General features: G+C 39.6%; 1 protein-coding gene across 43 annotated transcripts in view; it reads left to right on the plus strand.

Annotated features, from left to right (window-relative positions):
• The window catches only part of TCF7L2 (transcription factor 7 like 2), a 202,305-nt gene that overhangs the window by 166,167 nt on the left and 20,120 nt on the right, over positions 1 to 16,018 (plus strand). For 33 of the 43 annotated variants that reach the window (XM_083616615.1, XM_083616611.1, XM_083616612.1 and 30 more), the window contains 5 exons: positions 1,292 to 1,424; positions 4,851 to 4,953; positions 7,650 to 7,736; positions 12,870 to 13,010; positions 15,576 to 15,735. In XM_083616615.1, the coding sequence (XP_083472741.1) occupies positions 1,292 to 1,424; positions 4,851 to 4,953; positions 7,650 to 7,736; positions 12,870 to 13,010; positions 15,576 to 15,735 (624 nt within the window). The remainder of the gene's footprint in view (positions 1 to 1,291; positions 1,425 to 4,850; positions 4,954 to 7,649; positions 7,737 to 12,869; positions 13,011 to 15,575; positions 15,736 to 16,018) is intronic. The other 10 variants (XM_083616618.1, XM_083616628.1, XM_083616627.1 and 7 more) reach the window with 1 other exon arrangement.

Below are 16,018 nucleotides of genomic sequence, written 5' to 3' on the forward strand. Positions count from 1 at the left end.
TCCCTAAAACTTAGTGTACTTACATTCATTGTTAAGAAGCTGCTTATTAGTGTACTTCGAACTGAACATTGCTGCACAGTTTCATACATAGCTATTCAAAAGTAAGCTCCACTGAATTCAAAGGGTCTTACCCTCAAGAAAATGTGTAGAGGATTGCAGTCTCAATCTCTTTTACTACAGAGCAGTGACCAGTTGTTCGTTTCTAATTAATGGTCTAAGTACTGCAAAATGATTTGTCCCGTTCTCCGGTTCATATGGAAAGAGTTTTAAACAAAGCAAAACAGAAGTTGGTCCTTCTGATGAAAGAAGAGGATGTAAATAGTTTCTCCGTAAGGAAATAATAGAACTGCCTGTTCTCAAAAGGCATGAAGGGAAAATTGGGGGTGAAATTTGAATTGCCAGGCCTCCACGTTTCCTTCTTGTAAAGATTTGCCCCTTTTTTTTTTTTTAGAACATACAAGATCCAATGGGAATGGCAACTTATTACAGGGTGTAGCAGATGCACAATTGGCTCTGGCTTCTGCATGCCCGCTAATATAACTTTTGAACTACTGACACATGGGTCTCACTTTTGGCTAGATCTGTGTGTCCTGGAATGAACTCTGCAGCATGCACACATCTGACTGTGGGTGAGAGCTGTGTCTCAGCAGTTTGAACATTGCATTATTAGCAGGTACATATTGGTGAAAGTGATCCTTTTAACTCCTATACCCGATAACAATCAACAATCAATTGCTCCCTTAGGCTTCCTTATTTCAGGATGCTAAAGCCCTTTACAAGACCACAATGCATCCTGCCTTTGTCTAAGCACAGTAAAACAAACAAACACAATATACTACTTTCTGTGCCATAAGGGCAGCCCCCCCCCAATCGGTGGGTGGCCTGTCTGTAGGTCCCGAAAACCATACAGATGGGTTACAAGGTCACCAGGAATGGGTGCTGGGACAATACAGTGCATGGGATTAAAGAAGTTTCATTTTACAGGTCAGGCTTTTGCAAGCCAAAGGGTGGTCCTTAATAACAATGAGCTTATCTTGACCGACATCTTTAGCAAACAGTTTGAGAACCAGATCATTAGGAAAAGCAGGAACTAATAAGCTTGTGTGAAAATGTGGGGGGGTGGGGGACTGAGGCTATTTTGATGACACTCTTACTGTGTACAAATGTCTTACGCCTAGTTTTATAGCAGAGTATGTGTGTGTGTGTTTCTAAACTGCTTTCTTAATGTTTGCGCTATGTAGCTTTCTTAACACAGCGTTTTCCTCACACTCTCCATTTTCTTTTTTCACAGTCTAACAAAGTCCCAGTTGTGCAGCACCCACACCATGTACATCCTCTCACGCCGCTTATTACGTACAGCAATGAGCACTTCACACCAGGGAATCCTCCTCCACACTTACAAGCCGACGTAGATCCGAAAACAGGTAGGGTGAACAATGTTTGATGAGGAGCTAGGCTATGCGGGGACGAAGCTTCCTGAAATATCATAGAGTTAGATCATTTTGGGGGTGGGGGGGACACACAAAATATTCACTTAGGAGTAAGTATATTAAAGCTAATTGTCTGCAGATTACCCAAAAATAAATAAAATGAACATATTGACTGTGTAATTGATCTCAGGATGCTGTCTCCTGTCCTTTAGGCCCTCAATCGCATTTTAATAACAACAGTGTGTTCAATTTCTAACATCTATGCGTATGATGGAATACGTTGATCAAAATCTAGAAACTGAAATGACAAGTTGTCCCCATTGTTAAATTCTAATAGTGCAGCAGTCTGTAATGCTATACAGGCATTCACTGTTCCAAATAACTGATGTTGGAGGTGCTATTTTGACTAAAGGTTTATATCATAAATTACTTTAGATGTATGATAAAGAACATTTCCTAAAAAGAGGATAAATGGAGATTGCCCTGCTTTTTGAATACTTTTTAATTTCAGAGTCATTTCCTACTACTTTTTATATTATAGTATTTAAAGGTTCTATAATACTTTTTTAGCTCTTTTCCTGGATAAAATCAGTTTTTTACCTTAGCTTTTAACAATTCTGTTTTTAAAAAATGAAATCTAAATCCTATGTGTAGTTATAAAACCACATTCTTGAGGCCATTCTGTTGACTTCATCAAGTTATATATGTGGCTTGCTGATTTTAGCCAATGAATAAAATGCATAATCTTGTTAAGTGATCTTTTTGGCTGCCAATGTCACAGGATCAAATGCTCTCTTGTAATTTTTAATCCCACTGCTACATTCTGGTAAATTTTACTCCAGTCCAAATTGATTATTGTGGACACATGGCACTCTCTCAACCCTGCTTAGATTTATTAGTGTTAAAGACTAGATTTTAGTTATTTTGTTAACTAAAAATATATATCTTGTTAGCCTGTTGCCCTAGAGGATGTAATAGTGTCAGTCTTTGTTCTGTAGACTGCATAGAGTCCTCAGAGGGCATTTTTTTCAGTTAGTCCAAATCCTTGCAAGTTAATTAAAAAGTAAATTTGAAACCGTGAATACGTGTTAGAGCTTGTCAAAGAATTGCTGTAGTTGTGATTAACATATTTAGATAATGCATCCAAACTCAGTCTATGAATGAATGAATCAATGTTTCTTTTATTCCCATATGCCACAATTGGGCTTCCTTTGGATTGTGTTTAATGCTAATATCGCATAGGTTTAAAAGGATCTTCATCCAGCCATCTCTGTATTGCAAGTGCATGGCAGCATAGTCTGACACCCATTTAAATAATGGTAGTACAGGGAATGCTTTCTAAATGGTTATCGTAAAACATATGATTAACGTCCATAGACTGTTTACTTTTCTTCTGCGAACATTCTTTCAAGTGTGCAAACAGCTCACTGTATGGTTAAAGCCCAGTTAATCTGTTTGGATTTTGTAATGGAGAAAAAGCTGTGTCTGCCCGAAAATGTCACACAGGAAGATTTAATTTAGAGATTAAAAGCTCCCTGAGTGTCTTTTAAAAAAATCGTTTTTTAGCTGTGAATACAGTGCCTCTTCATTTTAATGCTTCTGTTCTTAATTCTACATTTGCTATATTTTGAAGAGCTGGGTTCTCTTGAGGTACCCAACCATGTAACTTTTACTCACCTGAGAAAGTTTGAACATGCAAGCACTGCAAATTATGATTATTTATTCCTGGGCAGTCTTGCAGAACAATCGGAATAGTTCCAAACAAAGTGTTTCAAGGATCTCATCCTTTACACTCATTTTATCTGAAAAGATAGATGTTTACGCACATATTATCATCAAGAGTCAGGATTTGCTGAAGCTCCCACTTGAGTTTACACTCAGTCTGAAACTTGAGTTTGTTTATGGCTGGGAGGCATTTGAAACTGGTTCTTCTGAATCCACACCAAAACAATCCAAACCACTCATGATTTGGACAGTTATCACATATAGCTGTATATATTACAACCAGTGCTTTTTTTCCTTAAAAAAAAAAATGTTTAGGGGTATTCTCATTTTCCTACTCATATTGAAATACAGCCCCTCAATGAAGCCAAGCTTAGATTCACAAAATGTTTAGGGGTATGTGTCCCCCCCCCCCAGAAAAAAGCACTGATTACAACCATCACTTGGGGGGAGACACAGCGCTCCCAATGGCTAAAAGGGCTTAAAAATCACTCACTTCCTAGCTTCTCTCTCACAATTCAATCCCCTACTTCCTTTGGCTTTAACCATGGTTAAGGATTAGTGTGCACTGATTCTAACCAGGGCTAATACTAACTAGGGTTCCTTTCATGATAGCTTTAGTTTAGAACATAATCTTTAACTATGCTTATGGCCATCAAGGGAGGATTTGCATGCATAGGTGGAGGGAGCATACAACCCTATGGACCACCATTGAGCACTTAAATGAAATCAGAAGCACTGTGTATGCCCAAACCCTTGCAACTGAGGATGCCTTTTCTACCTAGAATAATGTGGATTAATGTAACCTTTCATACATATTTCTCTTGTATGTACAATACAATATGGTTACTTGTGCTTGGAAAATGTAGTATTCTTTGTTAATCCAAGGATTTGTTTCTAGATTTAGTATATTTTCTTAGTCACTAATGAAGTTAAATTTGCCATTCTATTCTCTAAATGTATTTTGGAACAGTGAAAAACTTTACTGCTTTGTACAGAAACAGAATGTGATCCATAGGAAAAGAGTAATTAAAATAGCTAAGGGCTAATAATGTCCATTAATTAAATGGATGACTACCCCCCCCCAACTCCTCAGATATAAGTTCATTGTTTTGTTTCATTTTCTCAGCACTCCATCCCCGCCCCCAAACTTCCCTTTACCATCAAGGTTTTAATGTTTCATGTGGAAACACTAATCCAAATCAAAATTAGAACAAATGTGGCTTATATAAACTCGTAACAGGAAAGTTCTGGTAACAGAAAGGCACTGCAGCCATATAAAATGGTTTATTTTAGAAAGTACCTTTTTGAGTGACCTGAAGGTGTCTGCACAAAAGAGGCGACACACATGATGGTACAAAATGAAAGCAAGGTGGGAGCCTCCATCCTTTTAAGACTTTGGGAGAACAAAGTCCTGCACGGTCTTTGACTGTGGGGAAGAAAACAGATCAAATGTCCTACTTCTCTAGCTGAGTCTCATTTGCTTACTGTACTAAGTAGGACGCTCTGGGGACGATAGGTGAAGGCAGCAGGCCATGTCTTGAGAATAGGAAGTAGAGTTATGAAAGGCAGAAAGTGTGGTACTCATGGTGTAGAAATTTGTATGACTTTCCTGCCTCCTTTTTCTTTTCTTTTTTAATCCCCCTTTTCCCCCTGCCCTGACCCACTTTCATGATGCTTCCTTTTCCTCTTCCCTAGGAATTCCACGGCCTCCGCACCCTCCAGATATATCTCCTTATTATCCACTATCACCGGGCACTGTAGGGCAAATCCCCCATCCGCTAGGATGGTTAGTACCACAGTAAGGAGTTCCATTTTTTCCATTTTATTTTTTATTTTTCATTTTTGTACATATGTGGGGGGGGAGTGGGGGGGGAGGATAATTGTGCTTATTTGCTTTGCCTGAAATGCATACGTTGAGTTAAGCATGCTTGCCAGCTGCCAGTTTATGGCATGGGCAAATCAATAACTTTGGCTCAATAAAGATTAAATGAACTAAAGTGACGGGTCATTGCGTGTTAAATAAGAACAGAGCATGAGGGCATCATTTCATGTGTCCTGACATCAGAGGGTGATCCATGGATCATAAATGTCAAACATTTGTTCTGATAGAGTGGGGTGAAAACGTTCTGGATGGTATAATTTGTAGGATTGCTGTTTCAGAAACATCCTTTGCTGATACCCTATTATTTTTATAGTACACTACTATTGCGCATTGTGCAATTGCATTACATTTGCATTCCCCTTTAATTCTTGTTTCCAAGGTTTGGGATAATATTTTTTAATTGGCTGGAACATGGCCTAAAAATTGGGAGGGAGCCAAGTGAATCATAGGATCATAGAATTGTGGAGTTGGAAGGGACCATGAGGGTCATCTAGCCCCACCCGCTGGAATGCAGGAATCTTTTGCCCAACATGGGTCTCAAACCCACAATCCTGAGATAAAGAGTTGCAGGCTCTACCGACTGCAGGAGAGAGCTCATGGGGAGAACCTAATTTCAAAATGTGTAATAACAACAAGAGGGAAGAAGAGTTCTAATGTGTAGGCAGTATTTTTGCAATGTCTAATTAATAGGTGCAGTAATGGTCTTACTAATCTGAAAATTAAAATTAAAAGAGCCAAAATCTTAAAACAATGCTTTAAAAAAATGTGATTTGCCTCATACATTTTGACTACTTGTCTTCTTCAGGGACAAGCAAATCTTGCACAATCCTGTTCCACTGCACTAGTTGAAACAATTGATTGCAACATGCTCTAAATTAATAGTTGTAATAAGCCACTGTAATAAGATTGTGTGATTTACATGAGTCTGAATATGACAATTAGTCAAAATGCATTAGATGCAAAAAGTACATTGATGATTTTGAGTATTAACTTGAACCAGACTCTCTCTCTCTCTTATTTCCCCCCTGATTTGTGGTGTTGTCCCCTCCTTTCCTTCTGTTTGGCTTTATTAATCTAATTTTAGCTTCAAATAATTTCCTTTATTATGTAACCCATTCTAAGTAGCAGGTTCCCTATGTCCCTGCAACCTTTTGGTGTTGAAATGGGAGAAAGGTTGTTTGCACTGAAAAAATATCAACCTAGTACTAATACTATACTACTATACTGTAGTATATACAGCTCGAATATATTTGCAGAATTGGAACCTGTGGCCTTTTATGTGGCCACCTGGAAACAGTGGTTCCTTTTACAGGTGGTACACTATTCTATTCATTTTCCTGGTCCTATGGGCCTATTTCTTATTTTTATAGACAAAATGTGTGATCCCTAGGGGGGGTAACACTGCAGTTTTAGAAAACACATCCTGATTATGCTTCAGAAAGTTCACACTTCAAAGGAAGAAAATAATAGCAGGAAAATAGAATCACTAGCCTCTTGTTCTCCCTGTGACAGTTATCCAAACAAACACCAGTATACCTTTGGTTTCTATATTGTAGTAGGACTTTTACAATGTCTTGTCATTTGATGGGCTACCTACATATCTTCTGTATGCAGGAGTAGATTTTACAGAATTCATAATAAATAACTGTTTGGGTATTTCAAAGACATTTTAATGTACAACTATCATCCCCCCTTCTTTTCTTCAGAGAGATAACTTTTTTGTACCCCATGCAACTTTTTGAAGAGCCAAAGAGCATAAACATCAAATTCCTTTAAAAGATAGGACTGTCCACCTGGTATTTTTATTATTTTAACCATTTATGGGCTCTGCTCTGTATTAAGATGGGCTGTGAGTATATTTAGCAGAGTAACCTTTCAAGAAAAACTCACACCCCAAATAACAACTTACCCGTTCAGTGGATACATTTGAAAGACAGATGAAAAGGACCAGCCAACACAGACAAACCTCAATCAGAAAAAGTTGTGTAGCTTTCATGAGGATGCTGTTTTGCATGTTGCTGTATTTTTTAATTATTGTAATGAGGTATGATTGTCTATTGGTTACCCACAATACTTCTTGGGGACTCTCCCCCGGTAACTCTTGTCAACACTTGTTAATCTGACAAAAGGCTACAAATTAAGCTCTGTTAATTTAATGTTTTCTCACCGAGATCTAAATACCGAAAGAGGCCCAAAGCGCAACTGAAGTCCTTTGATTCACTGTACTTTATTTTGGTATAAATTTACATTCATTATTGTTTTCCTTTGGATGTGTAGCCCTCAATTAGTGTGATGGCTCCATTAAAGCAAGCAAGACTTCGCCTTTAATTATTACAACAAAACACCTAGTTTCAGCTTGGGGAGAGGGTCTCTATTGACATAAGCAGAGGTTATAAAATTTAATTAGCCATTCGTATCAGATTTATGGCATTCAAATTGTTCTGTGTTTCTTTCCTTTGATCCGTGCTGTACAATCCCCAAGATTTTTGTTCTGATCAAATGAGAATAAAGCTTACTGTGCAGAGAGAGAGAGAGAGAGAGAAATTTAAAATGCCAAAAATACATACCCCTGGTTTTTTACTCATTCTTTCCCCCTCCCCCCATCTTTCTAGGCAAGGTCAACCAGTCTATCCAATCACAACAGGGGGATTCCGACATCCCTACCCAACCGCTCTGACTGTCAATGCTTCCATGTCAAGGTGAGTTCAAAGTACTCAGGTCCAGAAGTAGGGGCATCTGCTACTTCTGTTTATCACTCTCTGTAGGGCAGTGAAGTTTGCTAAAAAAAATGCCTTTATTTAGTTATGCAATGATCTTTGTTTTAGTTTGGGGTGGGTGTAGGGAACCCTCACATCGTTCCCAGTGACAAAGCCTTGTCATATAAGTCCGTTCTTGAAGATCAGTGCTTTTGAACTGCGTTTATTTTAATTCTTAACTAACTAGAGGGAGGCATCATTGTAACCCTATGATATTGAGAAGCCTGGAGATTATGCTGTTGCAAGTTTTGCTTTCTCCATAGCTCTCATTTCAAGCAGGGTTTTCTATGAAGAACAGGGTCTGTCTGCTTTTATTATGCAAGCAGACTTAGAAGGAGGGGTGTTGCATTTTCTTCTCATTCCCAAGCTCAAATTATTTTTAGTTGACATAAAAAGACCCACCTGATCCTCTAAAGGGCTTAGAAGTATATATTTTCTCTCTCTCTGCCCCAACCTCCAATTAATTCCAGCTAATTTTCCAAGGGCTGCTAGTTTTATTTACAAACTGCTTGGCAGCACTATGTTTAAGTAATCACTAATTGCTCCTAATGATAGTTTTATTCTCTGTTCATCTGATTTTCAGTCTAGTTAATTAAATCGGTGGAGGTTTAGACTTTCCTGATGGGCTGAAACAGCTAATCCATTTTGATGATGGTACATAATTAAATTAGCATGCATTACATAGCAAGGTTCCACATTTCCCCCTCAACTCCCTCCCCCTCCTGGACCTTTCCAATCCCTGCAGTTAATACGTGAAGGTTAGATTACAGAGGAGGAAGGGTTTGAGGAAGCAAAGGGCATGGAGAAGCTAAAGGAAACTTCATGGCTAGCAGATAACTCTTCTCTTATACAGTTGCAGAACAAGGCAGCAAACCAATTCTGCACACACAAATATAATCAAAACCCAGATTCCCTAATGCTAACCTTTCTGCTAATATTGCACATTTGTGAAAAAGACTGGCAAGCTGAGAAAGGGCAATAAAAATGAGTCTGAGTTCATCTTAATTATTATTAAGGCTGTTCTATTTATCTGTTTAGTTTTTTGCAAGGGGCAGGAATGAGTGAGTGAGAGAGAGAGAGAGATCAGTTCTATCCCTTAGATATGCCTTTATGAAAGGGATCTAGTTAAAAAGGGTATACAGCAAATTAAATACATTATTGTGGTAATGGGACGACAGAAGTACAAGTCTATTATACTTACAGCAGTTATAGGAATTGTATGCTCCTTGCCCTGTTCTAGCACATCCTTTGATATTCATTCTATTCAGCAGCAGGGCCAGGACTTCTCAGAATTAAGTGATGGGTCATTATACTTTAAACACCATGGAGAAGCCAAGATTGGCAATTAAACAGCACTTGCTGACACTCGCTTGTGCCACTCTGTGACCCCCTTTAGATTGAGATGTTGGAGCTCGGGGCCCTCAGCCTGCTAAATTGGTAGCAGGCACTTCTCCTGACGAGGGCTGGCTCTGAAATCTGCCGGCTTCAAAGGGAGCAAGATCATGTATAAACCATAATATGGGTGCACCGTGGCTCAAAAAAAGGAGGAAAAAAAGGGGGGGAGGCAGGAATAGATGAAATGTTACAAGTGCAAGGGGAAAATGAGGGAATAATGACAAATCTAATGCAACTCAAAGCAGAATTGTTGCACGAAAAAATGCATCCCACTGCTTGTGCATAAAATCAAGGCAGGCAGATGACATCCAGTTAACAGAAACATGTCAACAGTGAAGTAAAGTGAGAGTGAGTAAGAGAGAAGCCCCTGAGACAGCCAGGAACAAAAAATTAGTTGTCCTTAACAAGTTACGGCTCATCATTATATTCTGGCTTGGAGCCATAAAAGCAGACAGGGGTATATAATGAGCTGCTTAGAATTTTTTAGGGTGTTTGTTGCAATTCATAGAATACTTGTCTGCGGAAAGGAATTTCTCAGTCAAAGAAGGGTGTGTGTCCTTTATATGTGATAGCACGCTATGCAAACAAACACGCAGAAAAAGGGGGGGTAGCATTAAAAAAATAATCCACATGTGCATGCACATGGCATGTGTGTGCGCAATGAAACATGTTCTCTATGTTTAACGGACAAAAATGCATTAAAATGTACAATGTGTGCTTTTATTTCATATGTGAAAATTTCAACTTTAAGACCTACTGTGTGATGAATAGTGTGATTAAGCATTTTTGCTGACATGCAGTTTCTTACATTGCTAAATATGCTCTGTGTAATTGAACATTCACCACATTCATATGTTCATGCTTGTCCACTTTTGACATTCATATGTTCATGCTTGTCCACTTTTGACATGCATGAGTGCAGGACATGTGCCTTTTATAATCATGCCCCATTGTATTGAATAGGTGGTTTGATGTTTGATTTAATATTTAATTATATTTATTTAATAATAATATAAAAAGATGATAGATTCCCCCCCTTCACACAGACCCAGAATTAAACGCTAAAGTAGATTACTATCTTCTCTCTCACCCTCCCTGCCTCCCTCTCTCTCTCTCTCTCTCTCTCTCTCTCACACACACACACACACACACACACCACAGCTCTCTGTCAAATTCTGAAATTGGGCATCAACTCATATTTTACACCTCTCTACTGTTGAACATATAACTTTGCCTACTTCTTTTATGCCCTGCTACACCCCAAAGGCATAGCAAACTTTTATGACCCTTGTGGTCTCTTTCGATTCTATGATTCTGTGACCACATATTTTACAGCTGAACATAAAGTTTGAGTCTTGATAAGTACCTTTGTAGTTATAATCAGAAATCCCATAGAGTTTTGTTTTTTTTAAAAAAAAATACAAACAAATTTGAGGGTAGTATTCTATTATGTTTTATTCAGAGTACACCTATTGAAATTAATAAGCATGATCATGTTTGGTCATTGATCTTTTTTTTTTTATAAATTTTTTATTGGTTTTTCAACACATATTAAAAGACAAAACAACACAATACATAAACAAACAAACAAACATATAAACACATGTAATTTCTTAACTTTTCTTTCCTTAAACCTTCTTTCAGCGACTTCCCCATACCTCCCCTTTCTGCATCCCTGTTTTAAATCAATCCAGCAACCCCTAATTTCAATTTCTTATAGCACTTTCTTTAAATCTTTTTTCTCATAACTAATTGTTTGTCACTGCAATTCTGTTTTGCTTTACCCATGACATTTTAGCACTCATTAATTTTACAACAGTTCTTAAGATAAACTTTAAATTTCTTCCAATCTTCTTCCACCGTCTCTTTCCCTTGGTCACGGATTCTGCCAGTCATCTCCGCCAGCCCCATGTAGTCAATCACCTTGGTCTGCCATTCTTCCAGTGTGGGTAGTTCTTGTGTCTTCCAATACTTTGCTAAGAGTACTCTTGCTGTTGTTGTAGCATACATAAAAAACGTCCTATCTTTCCTTGACACCAATTGACCTACCATGCCCAGGAGAAAAGCTTCTGGTTTCTTCACGAAAGTGCATTTAAGCACCTTTTTCATTTCATTATAAATCATTTCCCAGAAGACCTTAATCCTAGGGCACGTCCACCAAAGGTGGTAGAAAGTACCTTCAGTTTCCTTACATTTCCAACATTTGTTATTGGGCGTATGGTAAATTTTTGCCAGCTTGACTGGGGTCATGTACCACCTATATATCATTTTCATAATGTTCTCTCTTAAGGCATTACATGCCGTGAACTTTATACCGGTGGTCCATAACTGTTCCCAGTCAGCAAACATAATGTTATGACCAATGTCTTGTGCCCATTTAATCATAGCTCTTTTCTTTCCCATTCTCGTTGCTTCACCCCCTTCTAACCCCTTCCCTTCTCATTTGATGCTACACCTGTCCCAAGTGAGGTGGTGGGGAGGTTGGTATCCTGGCAACCAGCCAGGATCTTCAGATTGGCTCTGCTGTTGCATTTGCATCAAGCAGACATCTCCAGTGCCTTGCTCCTCCTGCCCCTCCCAGTAAGCAATAGTGACCCACCTGTTGGGAAGCTAGCACAGGTGATCTGCTTGGCCTCACCTACTGAGCTGCTTCTGGCACTAGCATATGCCATTGTTGTTATCTGTAGCTTGGTTATGCTAGATTAGAATATGGCAAAGAATGACAAAAAGATGATAGGGACCTATGCAATTTTGCATGTGGGTTGAGGTGAAGGAAGGACTCTACTTCTTCTTCCATCTTTCTTTGGTTCAGCACATACATACACACCCCTTTTAGAGTAGCGTTTTAGGATTGAAGGGAAATAGCCTAGTCAACTTTAATGTTGCTGCTACTTACTTTGAGTACACTTGAACACCATTCATTAATCAGTGTATTGTTTTGCCACTAGAAAGCATGTTTATTGATTCTTGTTTAGTGAAAGATGGCTATAGGAACATAGGTACAACACCAGTGCACGATCCAATATTTATTTGACTGTACATTTGGATCTTACCACTCACATATCCCATTTTCCTTTCAAATGTTTCCTGTTTTCCCTCTTTAAGAAGTCCCTGCTTTTAAATCTCAAGTCAATTTCAAATTTGATTTCCTGTGCCATGGAGTTATAAGACAATGATTAAAAAACAACAAAACCTGCAATTTTCTTACGCTCCATTTTAAGAGACTATAGCTAATAAGGTGAAGAATTGCATGTAAATCGAGGTTCCACAAACACTTGCTATTTATAACAATGAAATAAAGAGCCATTTTATAATCCTCAGCCTGATTTGAGGTTCATATTAAAAGTTCAAATCCCCAGAGGCTGTTTCCCCATAGTTTTATATGAGTAGGACTTGCACTTTACAATGAAAAAGGAGTGGTCAAATTTCTGGTTTTTTTTTAACCATGAACTGAACTATTATTATTATTGTTGTTGTTATTGTTACTATTATTATTATTTAAAAAGTTGTTATTTCTGTTCATGATAGTAGAAGAATTATGATGTTTAAAGTATCATTTATTGTTGCTGCCAGTTTTCATATATGCTTGTCTAGAGTTTGTTTGCTTTTTATATGCCTTTTATTATATGCGTGTACACACCCCTCCCCATTCATTCATTTTTATTCTGACGATTTACACAGCTTTCTCTCCTCTAGGTTCCCTCCACACATGGTCCCTCCACATCATAGTTTACATACGACTGGGATTCCTCATCCGGCCATAGTCACCCCAACAGTCAAACAGGAATCTTCCCAGAATGATGTCGGCTCACTCCACAGCTCGTAAGTATTTTTTTTTAATATTCAAATCTATTTTACAAACTTTTATTTAATGTTGCTTATTGTAGAAGGTGTGGAATATTGGAAGCTGCCTTATGACAAACAAAGTAAAGACCATTGGACCATGCAAGCTCAAAATTACACATATTGGCAATAGTTTTCCAGGGTTTCAGACAGGGAAATATTGTGGATCAAGTGTACTACCTTCTACAAGCAAAGCATACACCTCTATAACTAAACAACAGCCCTTTTCCTACAGGATGGGTGTGCTGGGATTTACAAGCACCTAGACTGTGTCTTAACTTTCATTAGCCTTTGAGTTGTTCAGGGTGAATTGATGTCAGAGAGACATGAGCCTGCCCACCCCAGACCTGAGAAAATCCCAAGTCCCCTTTCCTTCATTTGGAGAGTGCCTGTATAGATATATATGAAGTCTATGGTTTTTGAACGAGTCAAGATAGTGAACAAATGTGTGTATTTGAAGCACTCGGGAATTCCTTATCTTTTTATTTATGGGTGGCTAATAGCAAAGTATTTATGGGACGCGGGTGGCACTGGGACGCAGGTGGCACTGTGAGTTAAACCATTGAGCCTCTTGGGCTTGCCTATCGAAAGCTCGGCAGTTCGAATCCCCGTGATGGGGTGAACTCCCGTTGTTCAGTCCCAGCTCCTGCCAACCTAGCAGTTCGAAAGCATGCCAGTGCAAGTAGATAAATAAGTACCACTCCAGCCACATGACCCGGAAAAACTGTGTGCGGAAGCGGACAAACGCCAGCTCCCTCGGCCTTTAAAGCGAGATGAGCGCCGCAACCCCAGAGTCGTTTGCGACTGGACTTAATTGTCAGGGGTCCCTTTAAAAAGGTAAAGGTACCCCTGCCTGTACGGGCCAGTTGTGTCCGACTCTAGGGTTGCGTGCTCATCTCGCTCTAGAGGCCGTGAGCCGGCGCCGTCCGAAGACGCTTCCGGGTCACGTGGCCAGCGTGACGAAGCTGCAGCTGGCGAGCCAGCACCAGCGCAGCACACGGAAACGCCATTTACCTTCCCGCTATAAAGCGGTACCTATTTATCTACTTGCACTTAAGGGTGTTTTCGAACTGCTAGGTGGGCAGGAGCTGGGACCGAACGACGGGAGCTCACCCCACCGCGGGGATTCGAACCGCCGACCATACGATCAGCAAGTCCTAGGCACTGAGGATTTACCCACAGCGCCACCCGCGTCCTAATAGCAAAGTATGCAGCTTCTGAAATAACTTCAGTTATTTGTTTCCAGAGCAATTGCCAACAATTCTGGCTAAACGCAGTGTATGTGATCCCATGTAAAGCCTGTTGTTTCTAGTAAGACTTGGAGAGAAGTTTTGCCCCACAGATATTTTGCACATTCATATGCTGTTTATTAAATAGGGGCCGTAATTTTATTGGCCAAGATTATTATTAACCAAATAAGCATTTTGAATGGTTAACCCGGGGCCCAGTTTTTCATCCGCCCAGACATTGTGTTAAACCTCCCGCCTTCAGAGTCATCACAATCGGCTCAGTTGGTTTTAGAAAAGCAAACACATTTCAGAGCCACATGGTAGGGATAAGCATCAGGAAGGGGCTATCGCCTTCACACACTGCTTGGCACCTGGCTGGCTACTGCTGGAAGCCAGATGTACAGCATTGTTCTGATCTTGGAAGGCTCTTCTTGCATTCTCATGAGCAGGTTCACTTGCACAGGCTTAGATTTCCCATTCTCCAACAGTTTGGATACCTGTCTCTTCGTCATCCTCTACCCTAATTGCTTCATATCTCAGCACCTATTGCTAGGCAAGAAAATTAAGACCTGGGGTTTGAAGGCTGTCTACTGCCATGGGGAGAGTGGTTATAACCCAGCAGAGTAACACCTACTTTATGCCCCAGGTTCCCTCTCTGGCATCTCCAGTATCTGATATGATTGGAGAAGACCTGTCTGCTGGAGACTTTGGAAAGCTGCTGCCAATACTGGGCTAGTTAGACCAATGGTCAGGTTCACTATAAGTCAGCTTCTTCACACATTCACTGTGTAAATTATTAGATGCCTGTGTTACATGACGATCCACAGGGGAAGTTACAGGTGGGGAAGAGAAGAAAATTGTTGGAAGTGTTTATAAATATCCTGGGCAGCGGGGAGGATCCCCTTACTGTGAGGGCAGTAAAATGGCTCCTTGCTACCTCTGCATCTTATGATAGTTCACCTCAAAGCTCATATTTGCTTCAGAGTCAGGTACTCGAAACTGATGGCTATGTATATTTTGGAGCACAGAACCCTAGGTTTGCCCATGTAGATATGGCAAAAGGTTAAAAATCTGATGTAAAAAAAATACATGGAGTAGTGTACTGTAATCTCATGAAGCGATGTGCTCCAAGGGCAGCTCTCTCTCGTACATGGCTGCTGGTATGATGCTTTACAGCTAGTTTCAGGGTTTTTGAGTTTTTCTTTGCTCCCCTCATTATGGTTTTAATGATGGAGGCAAAGATTGGGATAAGTGCATAGAAGTATTTTGACAATGTTGTACAAGCTCCTTCTGTCTGTTCTTGTCAACCATCCAGAAAACATCAGGACTCCAAAAAAGAAGAGGAGAAAAAGAAGCCACACATAAAGAAACCTCTTAATGCATTTATGTTGTATATGAAGGAAATGAGAGCAAAAGTTGTAGCAGAATGCACATTGAAAGAGAGTGCAGCCATCAATCAAATCCTTGGTCGAAGGGTAGGTAACTAGTCAGGATATGTATATGCAAGTTTGCATGTGGGATAGAATGAGAGTGTGATACTTGTCTGAAATGAAAGGGCACAATCCACAATGTTATTTTAAGTGTGATTATGGCATTTGGCTGCCCAGTGGAACTTCCGAGCTTTCTGGTTGAATACTTGTGCTTTGAAACTTCCTTGCATTCTAGTTACACAGACAAGGAAATAAAGTTACATTTTCACCAAATGCATGTGCACATGCACAGCATAATGATATGCTACATACTTTTATCCAGCAGATG

The sequence above is a fragment of the Podarcis filfolensis genome (genome assembly GCF_964270895.1).
Source record: "Podarcis filfolensis genome assembly, chromosome: 5".
NCBI classification, from domain to species: Eukaryota; Metazoa; Chordata; class Lepidosauria; order Squamata; family Lacertidae; genus Podarcis; species Podarcis filfolensis.